Genomic DNA, 22,726 nt, shown 5'->3' on the forward strand with positions numbered 1-22,726 from the left:
TGGGGTCACTGAGGAGGTGGGGGCAGGGCAGTGCCTGGTGTGTGTGGTCACTGATGGGATGGGGGCCGGGCAGTGCCTGGTGTGTGGGGTCAGTGGTGGGCAGGGAAGTGGGCAGGGCAGTGCCTGGTGTGTGGGGTCAGTGGTGGGGGCAGGGCAGTGCCTGGTGTGCAGGGCCAGTGGTGGGGGTGAGGGCAGGGCAGTGCCTAGTGTGCGGGGGCAGTGAAGGGGGTCAGGGCAGACCAATGCCTAGTGTGGGGTCAGTGGTGGGGGCAGGGCAGTGCTTGGTGTGTGGGGTCAGGGCTGGGGGTGGGGCAGTGCCTGGTGTGCGGGGTCGGGGGTGGGGGCGGGGCAGTGCCTGGTGTGCGGGGTCAGTGAAGAGGGCGGGGCAGTGCCAGGTGTGCGGGGTCAGGGCAGTGCCTGGTATGCGGGGTTAGGGAAGCGGGTGGGGGCGGGGCAGTGCGATGCCTAGTGTAGGGTCAGTGGTGGGGGCGGGGCAGTGCCTGGTGTGCGGGGTCAGTGAAGAGGGTGGGGGCGGGGCAGTGCCCGGTGTGCGGGGTCAGGGAAGGGGGTGGGGGCGGGGCAAGTGCCATGACACTTGTGTACAAATTGCAATGTAGAAACGCCCTAGCCAGGTAACCGCTGCTTTCCCCTCCCGACCCGTTAGCCAATCACCTTGTTGGGTTTCTAAACCCCTCTGTTCCCGTGACCAATGAGCATCCGCCTTGTTTTTGAGCGGGAAAGAGCTGCAGCGGCTGTAACCGTCCCCGGCTAATCTCTGGGTAAACAAATCATTTGACGATTTCCCATTGGCTGGAAGGTAGCCAATCAGAGAGTGAAGGTCACGAGATCAACTGGGATAGAGTCGGGGGAATGAGTCGGTTCGTGATGCGCGTGTTGGTGGGAGCGGCGTGCGAGGCGATTCCTCATTGGTTAAGTGGCGGCCGTCGCGGGGCTCCAAGGGAATCTCCTATTGGCTTTCGGGAGGTCAATGCCCTCGTGGGATAGGGCATCACGAGGCGTTAGCGCCTCGAGGGTGTCAGACGGTTTGTCATTGGCTAGCTGGGGCTGGCCAATCTCTCGTGCAGGCTGCGCTCGAGAGCGGGCCCCTCCCGCGCTGTGGTGTGAGGGGTAACGGCCGCTTAGCGCCAGCCTCAGTCCGGCAGAGGGGAGCGGCGGCAGCTGCTGGCATGGGGGGGACCCCGCTGCTCAGCCGCCCCCGCCTTCCCTAAGTGGTGTTATAGTCGGGGCTCCGGCCCTCCGCCGCAGGGGCCGCCCATGGAGGTGAGGGGGAGGGGAGGGGAAAAGGCGGCGGCGAGCGGGGGGCTGGAGGAAGGAGTCAGGGGATAGATGAGGTGAGGTGGGGCGGGGCATGGGGGGGCTGAGCCTCACGGGGGGGGGGTCCTAGGTCTAGGCATGTGGGGCTGGAAGGACAGAGCCCCGAGTGGGTCTCCATGCCCGGGGCGGTGAGGCGTCCCTCATAGCGACCCTCTCTCACAGCCAGGGTGGCCAGCGGTAACCAGGTGCCTGTGGTGGGCTGGGGCAGCTAAGCCCCTCACCTGCCCCAGCTGTTCTCCAGCCCCCGGGGCCCATCTGACTGTCAGCAAATGCCATCGTCCCTCCCCTGCAAGCCTTCTCTCCCCTGGCCCAGTCCTGGCAAGCAGCTGTGGGAGAGCGGCTGCTGCTGGCACAAAGTGACTTATGGCCAGGCTGGGCCTGATTCACCAAAGAGGTCCCCACGCACCACTCTCATGATGACATGGTCAGACTGGGGGTGCTCAGGTCTTGAAAATCTAGCCAGGTACATAATTGGCAGTGGGAGGATCACCCAGACTAGGGGATCTTCTGGCAGCATAGAGATGGTGTAGTGGTGCCTATGCCTCCCCCTTGTTGCTGTTGAAAGGGTAGTGTCTGGCTTCCTTACACCTGGCAGTTTCCAGGTCCCACTTCAGCCAAGTCAACCCCAGAAGTTGGGGCTTTTGGCAGGTGGCATAATTTAGAGCTTTCAAGGAGTTCAAAATTATAGTGGGTGAACAGCCTGCCATGCAGGTGGCCCGTGAATGGGGGAGTGCAGAAGCCAGTTTTGTAATGGGCCCCTTCCCCAGCCCCTCTATGCAGTCTTCATACTTAGTCAAGGATCTGACCCATTAAATTAAGGGAAGGATTAATTTGGACCATTAGCATATAAAAGGGTTTTATTCTTCTCAGGTGAACAATTTGCTGAAAACCACCTGGGCAGAATCTGCAGGCAAATTTGGAAGAGTTAAACAGTTTAACATCAGAGTAAAATTAAAATCTTTACTTAGGTTAATGTGTAATTGTGCCTTTCTACCCCATTCTTTTTATATATAGCCTAAAGTTTCATTCAGAGGCACCAATCGCTGTTGGAGTAGCGCAGAAACCAGTGGAAGGCTAACTGATGTATTCAATAGTGTTATCATGCCAGGTTCCAGCTCATTCTATGATTGCTACAAATTACAGGTTCAGCTACTTTTCTAAATAAATGTATATTTTACAGGCATTTGTTTTCACTAAGAAACACACCCAACTATTGTTAAATATAGCTGCATGGACAGCAGAGTATAAACAGTTTAGTTTTGTTTGAATGTCTGCTTCATTCCAACCCTTTATTTGAAAGGATGGTACTCAAGTGAATGAGTGTTTTCTTTATGGTGGCGATAATGGAAGATGACAGCTATTTTCAGTTTATATTCATTCTTCTATTCCCCTTCTTTCCCTGCCAAAAAGAAAGGAAGGTAGTCTGCTACCCTTCCCTTAATTGTCAAAAATATATAAAACAAAGAGAATTCCCCACAAAAAGATACTTCAGTTTGAAAATTGCTTTAAAATAACACAAATGAGCTTCCTAGTAACTGTTTTTCTGTTGTCTGATATATTAGGCCTATAATTTGTGATGATTAAAAGAAACTTGATTTATTATTACTTATTTATATAGCAGTAGTACCCAATGACCCTAGTCAAGAGCAGCTCTCCATTCCATTATACAAACATTAAAACATGGGGCTAGATCCACAGAGGTACTTAGGTACCCTACTGCCTCTTCAAGCACTTAAGTCTGACGTTCTCGGAACCGCTAAGTTGCTGCCTAACCCCATGTTTATCTAAAGTCCCATGGCACCTGAGGGTATGCCTGAACTGCAATGTAAGCCTGAGCTGTAGCCTAACCATCCTATGTCTACTCTGCAGTTACACTAGCCTAGAGCTGGAGGATCCAAGCTCAAGTTAAGCCAGGACCCAGGGTCTGAGCCTTATTGCTTTGCAGGGTAGATGCAGCCCTTCTTGACTCAGGTCCTGGGAGTCAGTTTGAAGTATCCCATATTTCCATGGGACAACTTCCTTAGTCCTCTCTATCTCAACAATCCACAGTGTTGAAAATGGAAACCACCTCCTGACCCCCACCTTTGCAAATGGCAGCAGCTCAGGTCAGTGCAACCCATTCTTTTCTGGTCACTAAATTAAGCACACTGTCAGCCTCCTGAGCTTGAAATGGAGAGTGAACTGATCAAGCCTTTTGCAAAGCAAGCTGCTTCCTGATAACATGCTGGAGGGGGCTAGAGGAGAAAGAAGAGGGATAGTAAAGTTTTCCCACAGTGCACTATGGTCCTAGGGATCCCAGGGATAGAGTTGTCACATTTCAGGGGGAGTGGGCACTAGGGACTCGGGGATATGGTTACTCTGGTCTGTGTGCTGCAATGTGGTCACCAGAACCCTAGGTTTGAGCATGTATTACAAAAGTCTTAACGCAGGGTTAAAATACAATTTAGACACTCAAGGTTAGGGTTCCTTAACATGGGTCAGATGGCTCGAGTCCCACTAGCCCTGGGCTTACATTGCAGTGTAAGTGACCACCTATAGGCAGGCTCACAACCACTTAAATTTTGATGCAGTTGTGTAGCTAACTAGTGCATGGAGCCTTTGCTGAACCCCCAGCAGCCCTAAGGTGGGATTCTCAAACTAGGTATTCCCCCACCTGTCCTGTCAATGGGGCCTGATCCCATAGGTGTCCTCAGGGCATGCATAATACCTGGTACTTGTTACTAAAGACAGTCAGCTTAGGAATTTTTGGTATATTTCCTTGGCCTTATGTTTAGAGAGCTATGGGAGACATAGCTGTAAGCCCCTGCTCTGCCAGATTTGGAGGAGGGAGTTGAACCCAAGCCTCCCACATCATAAGTGAGTGCCCTAGCGCCCAGTCTCATGGGTGTTTTTGTAATGGGTCTGTCTCAATTTCTTTTGAGCTGTTCCACTTTGTATAAATAATTCATTGATTGCACCCGTGTGAGACTGATTTGGATACTGGCTAGGGCACTCATCTGAGATGTGGATGATCTGGGTACAAGTCCCTGCTCCAAATCAGGCAGAGTAGGGACTTGAAACCAGAACTCCCACATAATTGTCCTAATTTCCATGCTATCAGCAATGATAGAGTGGTGCTCTAGTTTTTCATGATAAATGTCCGGGTTTTGTCGTCTAGGGTGTGGGCCGAGCTAGCTTAGGTGCCTAACGCCAGAAGAGGGTTCACAGTTGAGTATCCTGAGTGGAAATAGATGTCTCACTCTAGCCTGTCAGTCAGATGCCTAGAGGTCCCGATCAATGGCAGTTAAGTCCCTGATATCTGAGGGGTGGGGCCTGAGACTCAGCCTTTCTTTTGCATTTCACTCCTGGCTAGTTTGGGTGGCTTTCTGCTAAGCTTACTGTCTTCTAGGATTTCTTCCTTAGGCTCCTAACTCTGTGTGTTGTATGGGGAGCCAAGGTGCCTAGGGGATAGGGATTGCAATGCCTGAATACATTTGTGGATTTAGCCTATAGTCTCTACCTCTAAGAAAACAAGTGATATACAAGGTGGAGGAAGAAATATAGTCATATATATAATTGATATATATTTGTATTTTTTTTAAAATATGCTTAATAGAGAATGATAAATTATCCCTATCCTGCCTCTTAATCTGTCAGTTGGCTGCTTCCTCATATATATCATAGCCAAAGTGGGTCTTGAGGAAAAAATCAAGAGGAGGAGAGTGCAATAGACATACAAGTAGCTCAGATTGAGCATTCCATATGTACTGGACAGTGTGGAAGAAGGACCAGATATGTTTGTGTGGAAAGCTGACAGATGGGTAAGGTGGATGGTGTTAATAGTAGCAGAGAATATTATGAGTGAAAAAGATTTTGGAGGAAGAATCAGGATTTCAGCTTGGCCATATAAAGTTTAAGCTGACAGCAAGACATGCAAAAGGAGATGTCAGATATGTTAAGATGCAGGATTGGTTGAAGGAAAACAGGCCAGGAGTGTAAAGGTAGATCTTTGAGTCATCATCTTAAAGACAATAGTTGAAACTTTGAGTACTGAGTTCACCTAGATAGTGAATGTAAAGGGAAAAGAGGCTGGCTTGCCGAAGACTGAGAGCATCACAGAGTGATTTAGGTATTGGAGGACCTACCAAATGAGATATCAAAGAATCAATTTGAGAAGTAGGAGAACAAGAGAGGACAGTCAAAAAAGAAAACAAAGAGCTCAAGGAGGAAGGTGTGATCAAAAGCAGTAAGCAAGTCAGGAAGGGTGAGAAGAATATAGCCCTTGATATTTGACCAGAAAAAGATAGAAACATTGATGAGGGCAATTTTGGTGAAGGAGAGAGGATAAAATCCAGACTGAGGGGAACCAGAATGTGGTTCCAACAGTGGTGGAAGAGAGGAACTTGAGGAAGACATTATAAATTGTTCTTTATTTAGCCGTGAAGCAAGATAGTGTAGTTGGAAAAACAGGTGATTTCAAAATTGGGAGATTTATTGTACCTTAATCTTTTCAAATTGAAGTTATATTTCTTTTCCAGATAGTTTTCTGCATTCCTTGGAAATATTTACACCAGCTGTCTTTTGTCTTTCAGTTAGTTCCATGCCCCCCTTAATAATGTAGTCTAAAAGAGTCTTAGATTTAAGTCATAGATTCCAAGGCCAGAAGGGACCATTGTAGTCTGCTTTCCTACAGGCCATAGAACTTCCCCAAAATAATTCCTCAAGTATATTTTTTTAGAAAAACATCCAATCTTGATTTTAACATTCAGTGATGAAGAATCTATCACACCCCTTGGTAAATTGGTCCAGAATCTCAGTACTCACTGTTAAAAAGTTATGCCTTATTTCTAGTCTGAATTTGTCTAGCTTCAGCTTCAGCCATTGGATAAGGTGTGAGGTCAGCTAGTATAATGCCTATAAACAGATGTAGCGTAAAGGAATGTGCAGGTATTTTGGGCCCCAAATGTAGCCTGTTTATCAAAATAAAGTTTACAAAACCTTTTTGTTTTCATATATTAGGAAAATTCTGTGAAAACATGTTTGTTTTTTTAATGTAAACACTTGTCTGCAGTGTTTGCAACCAGAACATTGAAGCATCTCCCTATTGTAGGAAACCCATAAACTGAAACTGACTAAGAACGAGAGTGAACAGTCTGTTTTCATTGTCCAGCACTATAAGGAATTAGTTATACCTGTAAAATTCTCAGTTTCAATAATTTATTAGCAAAACAGGTAAATAACTTATCTGTTGAATCCCAATAATAAGACACTGAGTGTTTGCGCTGGCAAAGAGTGAATTTCACTCTGCAGTGTGAAAATGTGCTGAGCTATGCTCAATGTCATTTAATTGTTATAGAATAATTTCCTGTTGTTGTCCTTAGTGTCAGTTTAAAAACTAATTGCCCTATTCACTGTTCATAACCTCATCCTTTCCCCCCCAAGCATGAACGCAGTTACAGCATTGTACAGTGAAATAAATGACAAGTTTGTTTTTATATTAATCTCTGTATTTATTGCATTTAAAATACAGAATGAAGACAATGTAGACCTAAATCAAACATACAGTTCTTCACTTTCTACATCATCAGAATATTCAACTTCTGTTGACTCTTCTCTCTTATATGCACCATGGTCTACATATGGAGATGATATTAAACAATCTGCTGTTTCTCAGATTAGTGTAAAGAACAGGTATGTTATTTTAATAAGTCATCCTGGCAGAATGAGCATCTATTTCTTAAAGGGAATATTTTTTTGTTTGATTTAGGGTAAAACTTTCGAAGGGACCTTGTCACGCTGTCTGGAGTGGCTCACCACTGTGAGTGCCTATCTCAGGGCAGACCGTCAGAAAACAAGAGCAGACACCCCAGACTGGTGGTATATTCTATTATATTTCACCAAGACAGTAACAAGTGTGAACTGGATCACTATACTAGTCTTACCATGGAGTCACCGACAGTCCCCTTAGACTCTCCAGCCTTTCTTGTCATCCAGACAAACTGAATTTAGTGATAATGGTTACATAAACCAAAAATCATACCACATCAGGTTTCTCCCAATCCCAAAGCACCAGTTACTTACACCCAGATCAATTGATACTCCAGGTCTCTAGGGTCATATAATTATAAAATGTAAATGTAATTACAGAGTGTATGTAATGTAATGGCAGACAACCGGTTACAGATAAGTGAATACAATAACATTAACATCTCTTTTGATTAGCATTCAAGTGAATTAGTTTGAATACATACTAATACATTTAACACTTTGATATTCACCCACAAGTGAATTGGCCTGTATTGCTTTTCAAAGGTCTTAGGTGCCCAAAGATGCCGATAGACACTAGTGAGACATTTAAAAGCAAGTAAGTGAGTTAGGTGTCTGACTCTCTTGTTTTTAAAGGGAATTAGGTACCTGACCTGCTTAGATGCTTTTGAAAGTCCCACCAGGTGCTCATCTGCATCTTTGGGCACCTAAATATCTGTGAAAATGTGGCCCTTAGAAACTTAGGCCCAGAACAAGGTGCATATTGGCCTTTTTAGGCACTAAGTCCACCATTCAGATGCCATCTAATCCTGTAGGTATCTAAATTTTTGGAAAGGGGCATTGTCAAAGCTGTCTAAGCCCTGACACCACCCCTCAGTTAATAAGCAACTTGGAACCCTAGCTCAAGTCAAAGCCCTGAGGCAGGGTTATCAAACTAGGCAGGGGATTACCTGTCCACCAGTGGAGCCAGATTCTGTAGGCCTGCTCTGAACTAGAGGTCTGCTCAGGCCTAATATGAGAACCCAGCCCAAGAGTGTCGAGTCATTTTCGGACCTGATCCAGACCCTAGTCAGTTCCACTGCCTCCTGCCCCTGGGTCAGCATTGGCTGTGTGCCCTGGTGCATTGTTGCACGTGTGTGCTGCTGAGTGAGAGCTGGCTGTGTGCCCTGCCAGCCACTTCCACCTTGCCATACCTGCATGTAGTGGAGTGAGAAGCACTGTGACTCCTCAGCTCAGCACATGTCACAGCAAATACACACCTCAGCGACATGGTGGCAACCAGCAGGACTGGCGTACACAGCTGCCTCCACAACAACCCCACGGACTTAAGGAAGAGAGCTGACCCAAGTCTGAGGAGGTTTTCCTACCCAACTTGTAATCAGGTCCCATCAGGTTGCAGGGCTCTACTTTGAATAGTTCTAAGTTCTGATACTCTCAAATATCATAGCAAGAGGGCCAGATGCAGGCGACCATTAGCGGGGTGAGCAGCACAGTACATAGGGCAAGTGTAAGGGGTATCAGGTGTGAGCAGGAGGTGTAGGGAGAGAGAGAGATGTTGTTTCAACTGCTAGCATAGGTGGTGGGTATAATAGGCCAGGGCAGGATGCCAGTTGCAGGTTGGGCGGGGGGAGTTTTTGCTTCTTATTATGCTCCATGCAGGTTCTAGGGCAGCTGAGGAGGCGGTATCTGCTTATTCAGCATCCTGGGTTCAACAGTAATCTCCCTGGACTCTAGGGAGATTGTTGATGAACCCGGGAAGCTGAGTAACACATACCACCTCCTCAATTCCACTGGAATCTGCATGGCAGATATCAAACACTCTTCTGGAAGAGAGAAGAAACAAAGAGCTTTTCCCACAGGACAGTTTGGGGTCTGGGGAGGCATGGTGCAGCTGGGGGTGGGGGGCTCAGGGCTCCAGCTGGCCCAGGGCTCCTCTGGCTGAAGGGGGGTGGCTTGGGACTCCAGCTGCAGCGGGGTTGAGGGGGAGGGGGCAGAGCTGGGGGCTACCGATGACTGCTAGGGCATGGGCTACCTAAGCAGCTGACCTTGCTTAGCTGCCTAAATCTAGAAGTCTGTTCATAGTTGAGGATCTCAAGTGGATGGAGGCATCAACCTCTGGCTTATCAGCCATGCACACTAGATCAGTGCCTAAGCCCCTCTTCTCTCCCTGTCCCTCTCCTTGGCATTTCACTCCTGGCTATCTTAGGTGTCTCCCTGCTTAGCTTGCTGGCTTCTGAGGAGCCTTTCCTTTAGGTACCTAAATTAATACAATACAATGCATGGGGTGCCTGAACACCTAGATCCGGGCTGAGAGACTGTATTGGCAAAAAGTACTTTTACACACGCAACTGTTCGTAATTGTAAAAAAAAGACTGACGTCGATAGACCTCTTAGGTTTTTGTTTTTTTTTTTGCACAGTGAGCCCAATATTGTAAAGTGTTGAGTAACCTCAGTTCCATTGAAGTCATTATGAGTTGAAGGTGTTCAGCAAGTTTCAGGAGTAGGCCCTGTGTCAGTACACCCTATTTTTGCTCTACACAACGTAGATTCATTTGATTTACAAACCAATTTTAGAATAAAGGAACATAAAGACTGTAAAATGAGTAGTCTCTGGTGGCCATGTTTGAGATTTTCACTGAGCCTTTTAAAGAGAGAATTCAAAGGAGGTAACTATCCAAATGTATATGATATTTTTTTTTTCAGGATTCAAACTGAAAGAAATGACTATGGCAGTGAAACAGACTTATATGGACTTGTATCTAACATCTTGGAAGAACAAGATAAATCACAGCCATATTTTGCTGAGGGGTTAGTATATTGCTGTACTTGGACTACTAATTATTTTTTTTCCCCCTTGCAGAAGCATTTCCCTTCCTTTTTCAGTTTGCTTGTTTCAATAGCCATTTCTGCATTTACTACTCCCGGGAGGAAGCTTGCAACTTCTACAACCCATTTCAAACCCTACTAAAAGATGGGTGAACTTAGTAAAAGCGATACTCATTTTTGACCAGCTATTCAAATACTCCTTTTAGATTTTCACTTGCTTTGTAGCAAGTGCTGTAAATACCAATTCCTCTTCATGGCATCCTGGAAATGGCTTATGCAAAAATTATAACCATCTCCCATTGAATCCTGCAGCCTTATGCTAATTTTCTGCACCAGAATTGATTTAAATTCCAGGTTAGAATTTTATCCTTTTTTTATTATTTCAGTTAAATGAAATGCTCAAAACAAGCAAGTATAATTTTTTAGTTTGCTTTTTCAATAAATTATTTTTCATTAATATTTGAAAAGATGGAGAAAAATCTACCTGAAAACTGTAGAGCTAAAAGGAATATTTTATGTACTACCTATGCAGAATTTGGTAATTACCTAGCTTTCCAATTAATGCTTCATAGATAGAATAAGGTTAGAAGAAGAGACCAGTATGATCATCTAGTCTGTCTAAGGCCCCCATCTGAGCGCCTCACAATCTTTAGAGTATTTATCCTCGCCACACTGCTGTGAACGACATATTATTCCCATGTTACAGATGGGGGAACTGAGGCTCAGTGAGAATAAATGACTTGCCAAAGGGCACACAGGACATCTGTGGTGGAGCAGGAAATTGAACACAGATCTCCAGAGTCCTAGACTAGCATCTGAACCACTGCACCATCCTTCCTCTCTGATCTGCATAACAGAGGCCAAGAATTTTACCCAGTGATTCCTGCATCTAGCTCAATGATGTTTGGTTAAACCTAAGCATATCTTAAAATGAGATTCAACCTTGATTGAAGGACCTCCAAGTGAAGAATTTACATAAAATACAATTAGAAATGGAGCTCTCTTTTCAGTGTCAATCTTGTAGTCTTTCTACATGGTTTAATGAGTTTTAGGTGTAATTCCTAGTCTTTACAGTCTGCTTATTACTTTACTGATAAAAGTCTTCATTTTTTTCTGTGTGTGTTACTCCGCATAAGCAGCCAAAGTTAGTATGCTGGCACATTCACGTTCCTTCATTTATGCTCAATGGTTTAATTTGCCTGCAGGAGACAGTGAGATACTGTAAAGCGCAAGCACTCCTGAAGATGTAATCAATTAGTACAGAGAAGCCTTATGTTCTGAGTACCAAAAGATGGATTTGGGGGTATTGTGGTGGTTTGGGAGTTATTTTGCAAGTTAAAATAAATACAATGGTCATGGAGTATCAGGATCTGTGAGTACTATATTTCCATTTGAGCAGTGTCAGATGGTAAATCTTTCTCCAGTGTGATATATGTATATATTGTTGCATAGACACAACCTAGCCCTTTGATGGAATTGTGCACCAGTTGGAAGCAGTCCTTCAGTTTAAAGGGAATGTTCAGTAGATGATAAAAGAAAGATGATGGTCAGGATAGTATATTGGGATATGGAATGTATAAAATACAGGGGAAATGGTGGGGGATCTAAGGGAAGAAGAGAGGTGATCTCTCTCTTTCCTCTGCTCCCTGGGAGGAATACCAAGGACAGAACTATAAATACATGCTTGTTTACCTCTTCTAGGACCTGCTCCTCAAATTTAAAGTCAGTATGGCCTGTGAACACAACCAGATTTGCAGACCACCATGACCTGTTGTCGGAATCAAAAAGGCCTGTAGTTGCAGCTATCTCTCAACAGGTTTTTTATACTGGTGAATCCATATCTGCTGCTGAAAAACCATGCTTGCACAGTGGCAGTCTAGCATCACAACAGAAAATAGATGAACTTTATCATGGATTTACTAGCATGGACCTTGAAGAGCAATGGTTGTACCCTTCTAGGAATGATCATGCAGGCTGTTACAACATGCAGACCAATGAGAATGCTAAAACACCTCCACTACAGAGCTATTCATATATCAAAAACTCTTTTATACCACAAACTGGTTTTTCAGAAGTAATAAAAGAATCAGGAGCAGATACTTATTCATATGGAAGAGATAAAGTGTGTGCCAAAGGGCCTGAAGTGCAGTTACACCAAAAGCGGGCAGAAATGTTTCTTCCACAATTTAACAGCTACAGTGAAAATGCAGATTATTGTAGATACCCAGAATATTCTCATCCCAGTAAATTAAAGCATAATAAGAGTACAAACTTCAGTGTCCAAGATAGTAAAAAATTAACAAATGGAATACCTGAAGCACCAGCTGTGGATACAGAAACCTACACTAAATTATTTCAAGTTAAACCAGCAATTCAGAAAAAAATTGAAGATACAATTCCAGATCAGCAGAACTTTACATTTTCTAAAACTACAGGACTCTTGTCAGAAAAGCAGTTTGCAAATGAACCTTCATTTACCACTGACTTTGGGTTAAAATCTGAGTATGGACTAAAATCTCATGCAGCTTGTCCAGGAAGTAGTGATTTTGCAAATGCCACAGAAAAACAACTATTTTCAAAATCTGATCCCCAGAATTCTGAATATTTTAAATCACTGACCTTATTATCAAACTCAGCAACCACTTCAGCAGGCACTAGTGTGAGGCCAACTTGGATGAATATTCAAACTAAAAACAATACTTCTGTCCTGTACCAGAATCCAAGCACCTTGATGAAGTTGAGTAACCATCTGTCTGCTACTCCAAAAGGTTCCAATAATTCTAATGATTTTTCTCAATTGTCATCTTCAAATTTAACTTTGAATAATAACTTGTTTCAGAAATTCTGCCAAGAAAATCCTTCAGCATTTTCTAGTCTTGATTTCGGTTATAATACTGCAGAACGAATTCAGCCTGCTAATCGTATGGAAGGACTAACTAAGGTTGGAGAAGAGAGTCTCTTTGAACCAATTACTGATAAAAAAATTAAGCAGTCAAATGGTTTTTGTGAGAACTATTCAGCTCAATATGGGATCACTGAAAATTTGAACAAACACAACTTCCAAGCTAAGCCACAAAGTGGACATTATGATCCTGAGGAAGGACAAAAACATCTAGATGTATTGCCACAGAACACATACCAGGATCTGTTGGAGTCTCACGGTCACTTTAATAGCCACAGACAGGGAGGTGGAGACAGCAATATTGTCAATAGCCGTGTAAATCGCCCACAGGCTTCCTGCTTTTCAAACAATTATATGATGGGCGATTTAAGACACAATCATAACTTTCAGCAACTTGGTTCTAATGGGTTTTCCTTGCGATCCACCCATCCATTTGGCCATTCAGTTGTTCCCCCGATGGATTCCTATGATTTGTTTTCTTATGATGATTTAAGTAATTTATATCCTTATTTTAATGATATGATGTATGGTGATGGTTCTTTCTCTGGTTTTGTACCAACATTTGGCTTTCAAAGACCAATTAAAACTCGTAGTGGGCCTGCCAGTGAACTTCATATTAGACTGGAAGAATGTTATGAACAATGGAGAGCATTGGAAAAGGAAAGAAAAAAGGTAATAACCAGACTTATTTATACAAAAGAGTTCCTTTATACTATGACATGACAATCTCTATGTTCTGTAGATAGCAAATTTAAATCTAGACAGTTCTTACTGTGTTAAGGTTTGAAAGTGATGAAGTCCTAAAATGGGGGTTTAGGGAGGAAATTAGCTTTTTCTGTAAAGTGGACTGAAAACAGGAAATACGAAGTTAAATCTTGATATCTGTGATTTTGTGTGTTGCCTGCAGCTTCACAGTTAAGCTTGAATTGAGTTTTGCACTTAAAGCAGGGGTTCAACTTCTCTTACATTATATTTTTCAAATATATCTTCACCAAAACTGCAGCACTTACTGTTTGAGTGTACAGTGAATTTCCAGAGAATTTACAAGTATTTCCATTAATTTGGTTAGGAGTTAATTTTAAAATTGATCCTTTAAGAAATTTAACAACCAGTGTCAAACTTTTTTAATCCCTAACGATCTTTATAATGGAATAGCAGACTCTTCAAACTTCTCTTACAGTTAAACTCACGGGAATGTTGAGCACAGGCTGTATTTGAGGACTTATTTAGGATTACAAGTAATTTTTTGTCATTTTTCATAAATAAAATGTTGCCCTTTAGCAAAGGCTGAAGAATAACGTTCTTCTACAGAGAAGTCCATAAAGATCTGCCTTGTTTCTAAGGGTATGTCTACACAGCATTTAGCTGGGCAGACAGAGCTTTGAACTTTATGGCTCAAGCTGGAGCTCAGGCTCTGAAGCCCAGTCTCAGCAGGGGGCTGGGCTTCAGAGCCAGAGCTCCAGCCTGAGCCATAACTTAAAAGTGCTGTCTACACAGCTATATTTAGTGCTAATGCAAGCCCCTGTAGCCTGAACCTGTCAACCTGGGCTGGGAGGCTCACTCTTGCATGCTCCAAAATGCTGTGTAGACATACCCATAATGGCTGCCATTTCCACTTGTTCTCAGTGGGATTGAAGCCACAGGCTGTCCCTAGAAAATATGAAACTTTCTCAGTTAAACTTGTTCCTCTTCACCGTCTGACACCATAGGGAGCCTCCGTCTTCTATTAGGGAAGTTTAGCTAATGGGAAACAATGGGCCTCTGGCCCTGTTGAAAGAGCAGTTCTTCCTGAGTTTTTGTGAGGAAACTCCAGTCTCTGCTGAAAGAAAAACTCCGTTGTGAAAAATATTGATTAAAAACTATCATTAATCCCAAATATTTATTTTCAAAATCTCATTGTTGCACAGATTTGCTAAAGGGCAGGAAGGAGGACGAACTTGTGTGTGTGTTTGAGAGAACTTGTGTGTGTGTTTGAGAGAGAGACAGAGGGAGCAGTGTTTCTGTGCATGTGCAGAGGGGGAATGCTGAAAGTCCAAGAGCAAGAGGGAAACTAAGTTTTTGTGTCTGCAGAACAGTATAGAGAGGCTCAAGAGGTAGGGGGAATTTGGTGAAACAAAGCAATTGTAAACCTAGTTTATCTGGCCAGTATACTCTGGCTGCATTGTGCTGCTCCAGAGCGGCATAAAATGGCCACAGTGTATTAGTGAATCTGGTCATAAAAGTTAAAAATAACAACAACTTGGTTTGAAAAATTTCATATCATTGAAATATCACATGGTAATGTTCTCCCTGAGTGTTTTAATATTCATATATGAAATTTTGAAGTAAATATAAGGAAATTCCAGACAAAAATTGTTAAAATGGAATTAAGGTTGAGAATACATACAATTAATTCAAGATAAAGTACATTGCAGGGATGTTGTTATCCAGAAACCAATCATTTGAGGCAAGGTTTAAACTCTAAAAAATCCAAACAGGAAATGCAGTTAGGGCACCCAGTAATCTTTACTCTGTCCTATCGTGACACCATTAATTTAATCTGGGACCACAAACATTAAAATGCCTTAATCCTACAGTTATTGCATGGTGCCTGTGCAAGGAAGAGTTAAGAAAGTGCTCTAATTCTGAACTTTTGTGCCTTAAGTTTAACCTTACTTCTTGAATTTCTTTGTTAAAAACACTTGATTTGGGGATAATTGCAACATCCCTGTAATGTATTTTATCTGAAATTACTGATATGTACTCTAACCTTAGCTCTGTCTTGAAGTAGTTATTTTGTCTGGAAATTAATTTAATCAATATTAAAATATACATGAATCCGCCATATCCATTCTATCAAAAGAAAGTGCAGTTATGAAAATGGTTCTTGATACTGTGATGCATACTGTTGGCAAAACTAGTGTCCAGTGCTCATAGTTTGAGGATACAAATTTTACAGTGAGAGCTAGATCCACAAAGGGATTTTGACATCTAAGTTCAAAGTTTAGATCCTCAAAACCCAGCTCAGTTGCTGCCTAAACCTGTAGGTGCCTACGTTTCTGCCAGTAAAGTCCCCCTGGCACTTAAATATTGGGACAGAGAATGACTCTCTCTCTACAGCCAGTGTTCAGGGTGGTCACCTGGGAGACCCAGATTCCAGTCCCTGCTCCTATGAATATTTAAGTATTTTATACAACATGGAACAGCTTTAAAAGGAGAGATTGAGAGGGCCCACCTCAGAATATCCTATAGTCTGGTGGTCAGGGCACTTTCACCTAGGAGGTGGGAGACCTGAGAAATTGGAAAGAGTCCAGTGGAGGGCAACAAAAATGATTAGAGGGTTGGAGCACATGACTTATGAGGAGAGGCTGAGGGCATGTGGGATTATTCAATCTGCAGAAGAGAAGAATGAGTGGGGATTTGATAGCTGCTTTCGACTACCTGAAAGGAGGTTCCAAAGAGTATGGATCTAGACTGTTCTCAGTGGTAGTAGATGACAGAACAAGGAGTAATGGTCTCAAGTTGTAGTGGGGGAGGTTTAGGTTGGATATTAGGAAAAACTTGTTCACTATGAGGGTGGTGAAGCACTGGAATGGGTTACCTAGGGAGGTGGTGGAATCTCCTTCCTTAGAGGTTTTTAAGGTCAGGCTTGACAAAACCCTGGCTGGGATGATTTAGTTGGGGATTGGTCCTGCTATGAGCAAGGGGTTGGACTAGATGACCTCCTGAGGTCCCTTCCAACCTTGATATTCTGTGATTCATTCTTAGGAATTTAATTCCCCATGCATTGTACAGGGAGCCCAGGTGTCTATCTCAGAGCTGTGGATTCCACTAGTAACAGGGCACCTAAATGTTAGAGTGCAATCTTGAGTCCTCTTTGTGGAACTAACCCTAAATACTTAGTTTAAATACAGTCATTCTAGAAGCTCCTTTGAAGTGGATGGGCAGCTTATTCTCTTTAAATGACAGAGGATTGCCAAATCGACTTTGGGAGCTAGTGTTCTGGTGTTAAGTGTCTGCTCAATGAGCAGACTGAATGCTAGCCCAAACTAGCAGTTTTCAAGCCACATGATTTCTACAACTATATGCATTTCAGTACCTACTTTTTTAAAAAGAATTTTTAGGAGAAAAGCTTCCTGGGGAAAGATACCACTCTTACAATCTGATTGTTTTCTTGTGATGTTAATGAAGTGTGTTGTCTAATTATTCTTATAGGGAACAATAATAAACTAAGTCCTATTTTTTCTCAGACTGAATCTGCTCTTGCCAAGAACTACCCAGGGAAAAAGGTTTCCAGTACTAACAACACTCCAATTCCAAGGTTGACATCAAACCCATCAAGAGTTGATCGCTTAATTGTGGATCAGCTACGTGAACAAGCCAGAGTGAGTTGACTAGTAATACATACTTTTATGCCATTTAGATTACTTATATACTTGTCATAAGTGGAAGTTCTCATGAAACGTGTATTCTTTACAATTAAGTAAAGTTAGAAAGGATATCTTGAAATGAACTCAAACTACAAAACTCAAACATATAAACTTAAGAAGCGGCAACACTTCTGTTCTCCTATCCCTTTGAATTATTACTGTGGAATGTTTCCCACCGGCCCTAGCAACTGATTTTACTTACCCTTTGTGTGAAGGTGTTTTCCCCCAGTTCCTTAAATTACGTCTACCTTCCTCACATTTGTTATGTCCTAGTTTTTGACTCTCCCATCCCCAGCTTACCACTGTAAGTTCTGTCACCTATATGAATCCCTTTCATAATTTTAGGTCACTTTAGATTCATCATTACAAAAAAGCCCAAATCCTTTAATATCTAGCATAATTTAGATTCTTCAGGTTTGGTATCATCTTGTACTACATCCTTTCCCAAAGATTGCCAGGTTAGCACACAGCATTCCAATTTAAGTCATCCTACTGGAATGGTATCACCCTTTTTCATACTTTATTCTGCTAATGAAACTTAGTACTGTGTTTACTATTTTTACTTCTGTTGTGTAATGGGATTATTAGAAAATGGTTAATAGATAACGCCCATAGCCAAATGTTCTCCTTTTCTTCATTTCAAGAAGTAAAATTGATTTTAAAGTATATTATTACCATTTTTCAGTTTCATACCCCAGAATGTTTTAGAGTAGTACAACTCAATTCACCTGACATAACACTGTAGTGTCCAGTAGGGTGGAACATGATGCATCTATTTATAGACAGATTTACAGCCCAACTGCCCAACAATTTAGGATATGAAGGGAATTAAATAGAGGAAAAGTATAGGTGGACTGCATGTAAATGCCCATCTTGGGACTTTACTAGGACACCAAGATCAATAAGTAGAAGTCAGCCATCATACAGTCTGGTTGGGTTGCTCATATTTCGATTAGTAGGTTCGCTTCTTGTTTTAAACTGCCAGAAGTCATCAGAAAATAAGCTCAAATACTTAAAATAACAAACTGTGTGATGCTTACAGGTTTCATATATGTGTGCACGACAATTACAAATACAGTGGTTGTGATGGAATAAGGGATAAGAACATTTGTAGAGGGTTGGGGGGCTGAAAAATCATTGAATAAGAATAATAGATGCTGAATGGATAGGCAGGTGTTCTGCAGCTGGTGAGTGGACAGGGACTGAACCGGGGCATCAGAAGCTTCCTAACAATGGGGGGCCACCAGTGACCAAACTGTGGCCCCAGCACCGCCCGTGCGCCACCTCGAGGCCCTGCACCTTCTCCCCGAACCCTTGCACTGCCTCTTCCCCTGAGATCCCGTCTCCTTCTCCATCGCTCGTCCTTATGGCAAGTAAAAAGTGGGGGTACCATGGCCCCTTGGCCCTCGCTGTTGTGGCACCTCTGGATTGAACATAGCTGAGAATTGAGGGCAAGCAGTGTGTAATTGATAGTGACTGGTTGGAAGGACTGCAGGCGATGGTTTCTGACTTTTGTTTTTTAAATTAACTGACAAGATGTATGCTTCCCCCACTCCCTTACCATTATGTGTTCTTGTCTTTTTAGATTGAGGTTTTTTGGGGTGGGGACGAGGACTCCTGTGTTTGGAAAACATTTAACATATAATAGGTGCTACCAAAATTGAAATAATAAAGGAAGGGTACTGGGTTGTTTTTTTTGTTTTGTTTTGTTTTTTGTTTAAGAAGAATGCTATTTACACTCAGACTTGCTGATCGGTGATGGAAAACACAAAGCGTAACTGACAGTTCTGTAAAACTCTATAAATCGAAGTGTGGTAAGGAGCTTCTTCCACAGCAGAGAGATTTTTCCAGCTTTGTTCCACATTTCAAAGGTGGATGTGGGAGACATGTTGGAGATTTTCAAAAAACTGTACAGGGGTTTTAGCATACTTATCTCTTCAATTACTAATGGAAGAAATATTGCTAAGTAGTCCACGCTGTCCTAAAAATCTCAACCATTGCTTTTAGCAAAGCATTTCAGTTGTTTTAAAACAAATTTCAGCCTTGACGCTTTACTAACTGCTATAGCTGAGAAGACATACTTTAAGACTAAGAATCATGTAAGTTCTCAGGGAAGCTTAACACGTGTGCTTAACAGGAGCTCACATTCAGCTTGGGGGATGGGGGGGAAATCCAAGCTTGTGTCTATTTCAAAGTGTGGAATGAAGGCAAAGGCTAAGCTTTTCAAAAGTGACTGGTAATTTTGGGTGCCTGATTGAGACTCTGTATAAGGGGCTGACTTTTGGAAAATGGTGAGCACCCACTTTCTGAAAATCAGTCCCTTTTTAAAGGTATCCCAGTTTGTATACACACACATTAAGGCACCCAAAATCACTAGTTAATTTTGGAAATCTTGGCTGAAAAGCCCATCAGTACTGTATTTTTTGTTTCTATCCCCAAACCAAGCACTGTTTGGCTTCTTGTTTGGAGAAGATAAAATTAGAGGTAAGGATTTTACCTATTTTCAAAGCATAACATTTTCTACTTCAGTTTAATTTTCACTTAAGTCTAGATGAAGACAACATGATCAATAACAGATATAAAATGTTCATTAGGTCGTGACTTTACTTGGAAAAATGGAACGTCTTCGCAGTTCTCCCCTTCATGCTAATATCTCCACTGCTCTTGATAAACATCTGGAGGTAATTCATATAGTGCAGTCACGTAGAAAGGATGAAATTGTAAATGCTTCAAATCGGCAGAGGCAAGGAGCTCCGAGATGCCAAGATGACAGAGGTATAAATGTCCTTCTGCAGTCTCCTGTTGTAGCAGAATAAGTCTAAATCTATCATAATTCCATAATAATAGGAAATAAAAATTAAAAATAAAATAAAGCATTATTGAGAGACTTTGATTTGAGCTTTTGACTCAGGAAAAATGGCAGAATTTTTCTATGGTTTAAACTGATCCCTTTTAGCTAGGAATGTAGAGTAAAAATTTTTAACAGTAGGTAAATGTAATTAAACAATTTATAAGAGGTCAGCAGGAGGCAGATATAAGTAGCGAGTTCATGCAGCTAAGCAAGAGGTTTCTATATTGAACTCATCACTCTAGTACCAGAGGCCCAGTTTCCAGGGTATTTAGGCATCAGGAGTTAGGTGCCAAAGTACCTTTGAGGATCAGGGTCTAAGGGCCAAAAATCATTTGTGCCACTCCCACTTGCTGATTTTAAGGTGCTATATTGATAGACTCAAAAGGGAGTCCCAACCCATCCTCATAGGGCAGCAATACAGGGTTCTGAGTGTTCTTCAGGAGTTCATCTAATCACAGTGGAAAAACATTTCTCAAATGGCGTCTTAATATTAACAATATTTAATGGACGTGTAATACTATTTTCTTCTCCACAGATGTTTTTGCCCTTGCTTTGGCAATTAAAGAGATGAGTGTAGCAACACGCAAAGCACGTACTACCCTTTGGTGTGCACTTCAGATGACCTTACCAAAAACTGCCACTATAGCTGGACAAGTAGATGTGGAGAAAGCTTTTCAGGAGATGGTACAGTCTGAAGATAAAGCATGTGAAAATGTGAACAGCAGCAACCTCTTGAATCAGAGAGGTGAAACAAACAAACAAACACTAATGAAGTGTTAACCCATGCAAGAGTAAAATTTGCAATGTGGGTTTGGCAAGACACAGTGTAAATGAACTCTTAAAGCTTGAGAAATTAATTGATTTTCTTCCAAATTTAAAGTTAATACCTGAATGAAGCAAGTTCAGCTTCTCAACAAAAAAAAAAGTCCAATTTCTAACTAATTGGAGACTAACCAGACTAACCCACTGAACTAACAGGTTATATTAGCAGCTTCAGCAATACATTAACGTGTCAGATTTGTTAGTTTAAGTAATGTGATTATTTTTAACTGCCACTCTGCAGTGCAGGTAAGCACCAGTGTGAAATTCTTCTAAGTGATAAGTTTCTTTTAGGTTTGCCTTAGTAAACATGTTTTCAAATAATGAATCTCAGTGACTGTAACCCACCATAGGCTGCAGTCTAGTAACAGACAAGTTTTGATTGTGATGTAAAAACGTTTTCCTTATCAAACTAATACCTGGAAACAGGAGGAAAGCAATGCTAAACATACCCAGTATTAATGTAAAAATTAAATATTTAAAATATTGACATATTTATGAATTTGAAATTTTAGAATCTAAATTTATGAAAGGAAATGCACCAGATTCTCCTAAATTAGTGATATTATAAAACTGCCATTGTGAAACCATGCAATGTAGTGAAGGTAAAACTTGTTCAAATCATTTGTGCATATTCTTTAAAAAAAAATTATATCTCTGTTTTAAAATATTTAAGTGTAATCAAAACATTACATTTACACAATCGGAATCTTAAAAAGCTGCAAAGCAGCGGAAATAATGAGTATTGTTCTTATACCCTTGGTTTAATACTTTTAAAGAGGGTATCACAAGGTTCTGAAATGTATTTTTTTTTAAAGTTACTCTTTAGCTAGTTTGGTTTGAGATTGGTTAGCGTATATTTTGTTAAATTTATTAGTTTGCTTCTGTATTTTTGAAAGCTATTGAATGCTTGGCTTTTTCTGTGTTCCTTATCTCAATATCTTTGTATTGAACGTGAATAATTTATTCATTAATATGAAAGGTTGATATTATGTGGCTCAGGAGATCTTGGGTTTTAACAATTCTAGCATGGAGTTAAACTATAATGTGTGGATTAAATTTATTGAGCTATCCTTGGCTAGATACACTGATATTAACAGTGTTCTTAGTTTTAGAAATCCTGGTACGCAAAAAGTGTAATCACACCACATAAATTGTCTTTGGATGACGTGAGAGAGAAACTGATTGAGAACGCAGGATAAACTGTAGTAGAACTATTTTGATCATTGATATGACTTACAGTACTGCCAAAATTAATTGCAAAGGGGCAGCAAAATATAATACAACATCATACCACAGTAGTCACTGCACAAAGACTGGTTAAGTTTGACGTAAGACATGTTGGATGTTATGAAAACAAATATTGTACTGAATTTAGTCTGCTAAGAAATAAAGTAGCTTTCGTTGAAAAGTGTTGTTTTACTCTGCATGTGCGTATTTGAACATGTTTTAGCGAATTAGACTCTTTATGTGCATGTTGATATAATGAAGGCTAATTTTATATTCTCATCAGGAAATGAGATTACTGAACTATGTTGAAAGGGGCGATGACAGTAAAATTACAGTACTAACAGAATGTCAGCATTGTAATCAGTTTAAATATACCATAGAGAACTAAACATTTTTGCAATGGATCATAAGGGTTTTTTAATTGGTTTGCACATTAACTGTGGTTAATAAAAGCCAGAAGCTGGCAAAGCTGCTTACTTAAGGAATCCAATAGATCCAGCTAAATTCTGGTATTACTACTGGTGGGAGGATTTTTTTTTATTTTTTTTTGGGCCGGGGGAGGGGGGAGGAATTCCCTGGCATAGACACAGTCAGGCCCTTTGGAGTAAG

The 22,726-nt window shown here is 41.7% G+C and overlaps 1 protein-coding gene across 3 annotated transcripts; it reads left to right on the plus strand.

Annotated features, from left to right (window-relative positions):
• Positions 1–829: 829 nt before the first annotated feature.
• MEIOC (meiosis specific with coiled-coil domain) lies at positions 830–22,435 on the plus strand. Of its 3 annotated transcripts, none has more exons than XM_044999120.1 (8): positions 830–929; positions 2,350–2,478; positions 6,845–7,005; positions 9,784–9,888; positions 11,608–13,480; positions 17,038–17,172; positions 19,812–19,992; positions 20,604–22,435. In XM_044999120.1, exons 2-8 carry the CDS (start codon positions 2,437–2,439, stop codon positions 20,846–20,848), a joined length of 2,742 nt encoding a protein of 913 aa, XP_044855055.1. In that variant the 5' UTR covers positions 830–929; positions 2,350–2,436; the 3' UTR covers positions 20,849–22,435. The 3 variants fall into 3 exon arrangements, with proteins under 3 accessions (XP_044855055.1, XP_044855054.1, XP_044855056.1); XM_044999119.1 differs by lacking the exon at positions 830–929 and adding an exon at positions 1,089–1,281; XM_044999121.1 differs by lacking the exon at positions 830–929 and adding an exon at positions 1,095–1,281 and having other exon boundaries at positions 13,384–13,480; positions 20,604–22,429.
• Positions 22,436–22,726: the final 291 nt, after the last annotated feature.

This window comes from Mauremys mutica, chromosome 25 (genome assembly GCF_020497125.1).
Source record: "Mauremys mutica isolate MM-2020 ecotype Southern chromosome 25, ASM2049712v1, whole genome shotgun sequence".
Taxonomy (NCBI): domain Eukaryota; kingdom Metazoa; phylum Chordata; order Testudines; family Geoemydidae; genus Mauremys; species Mauremys mutica.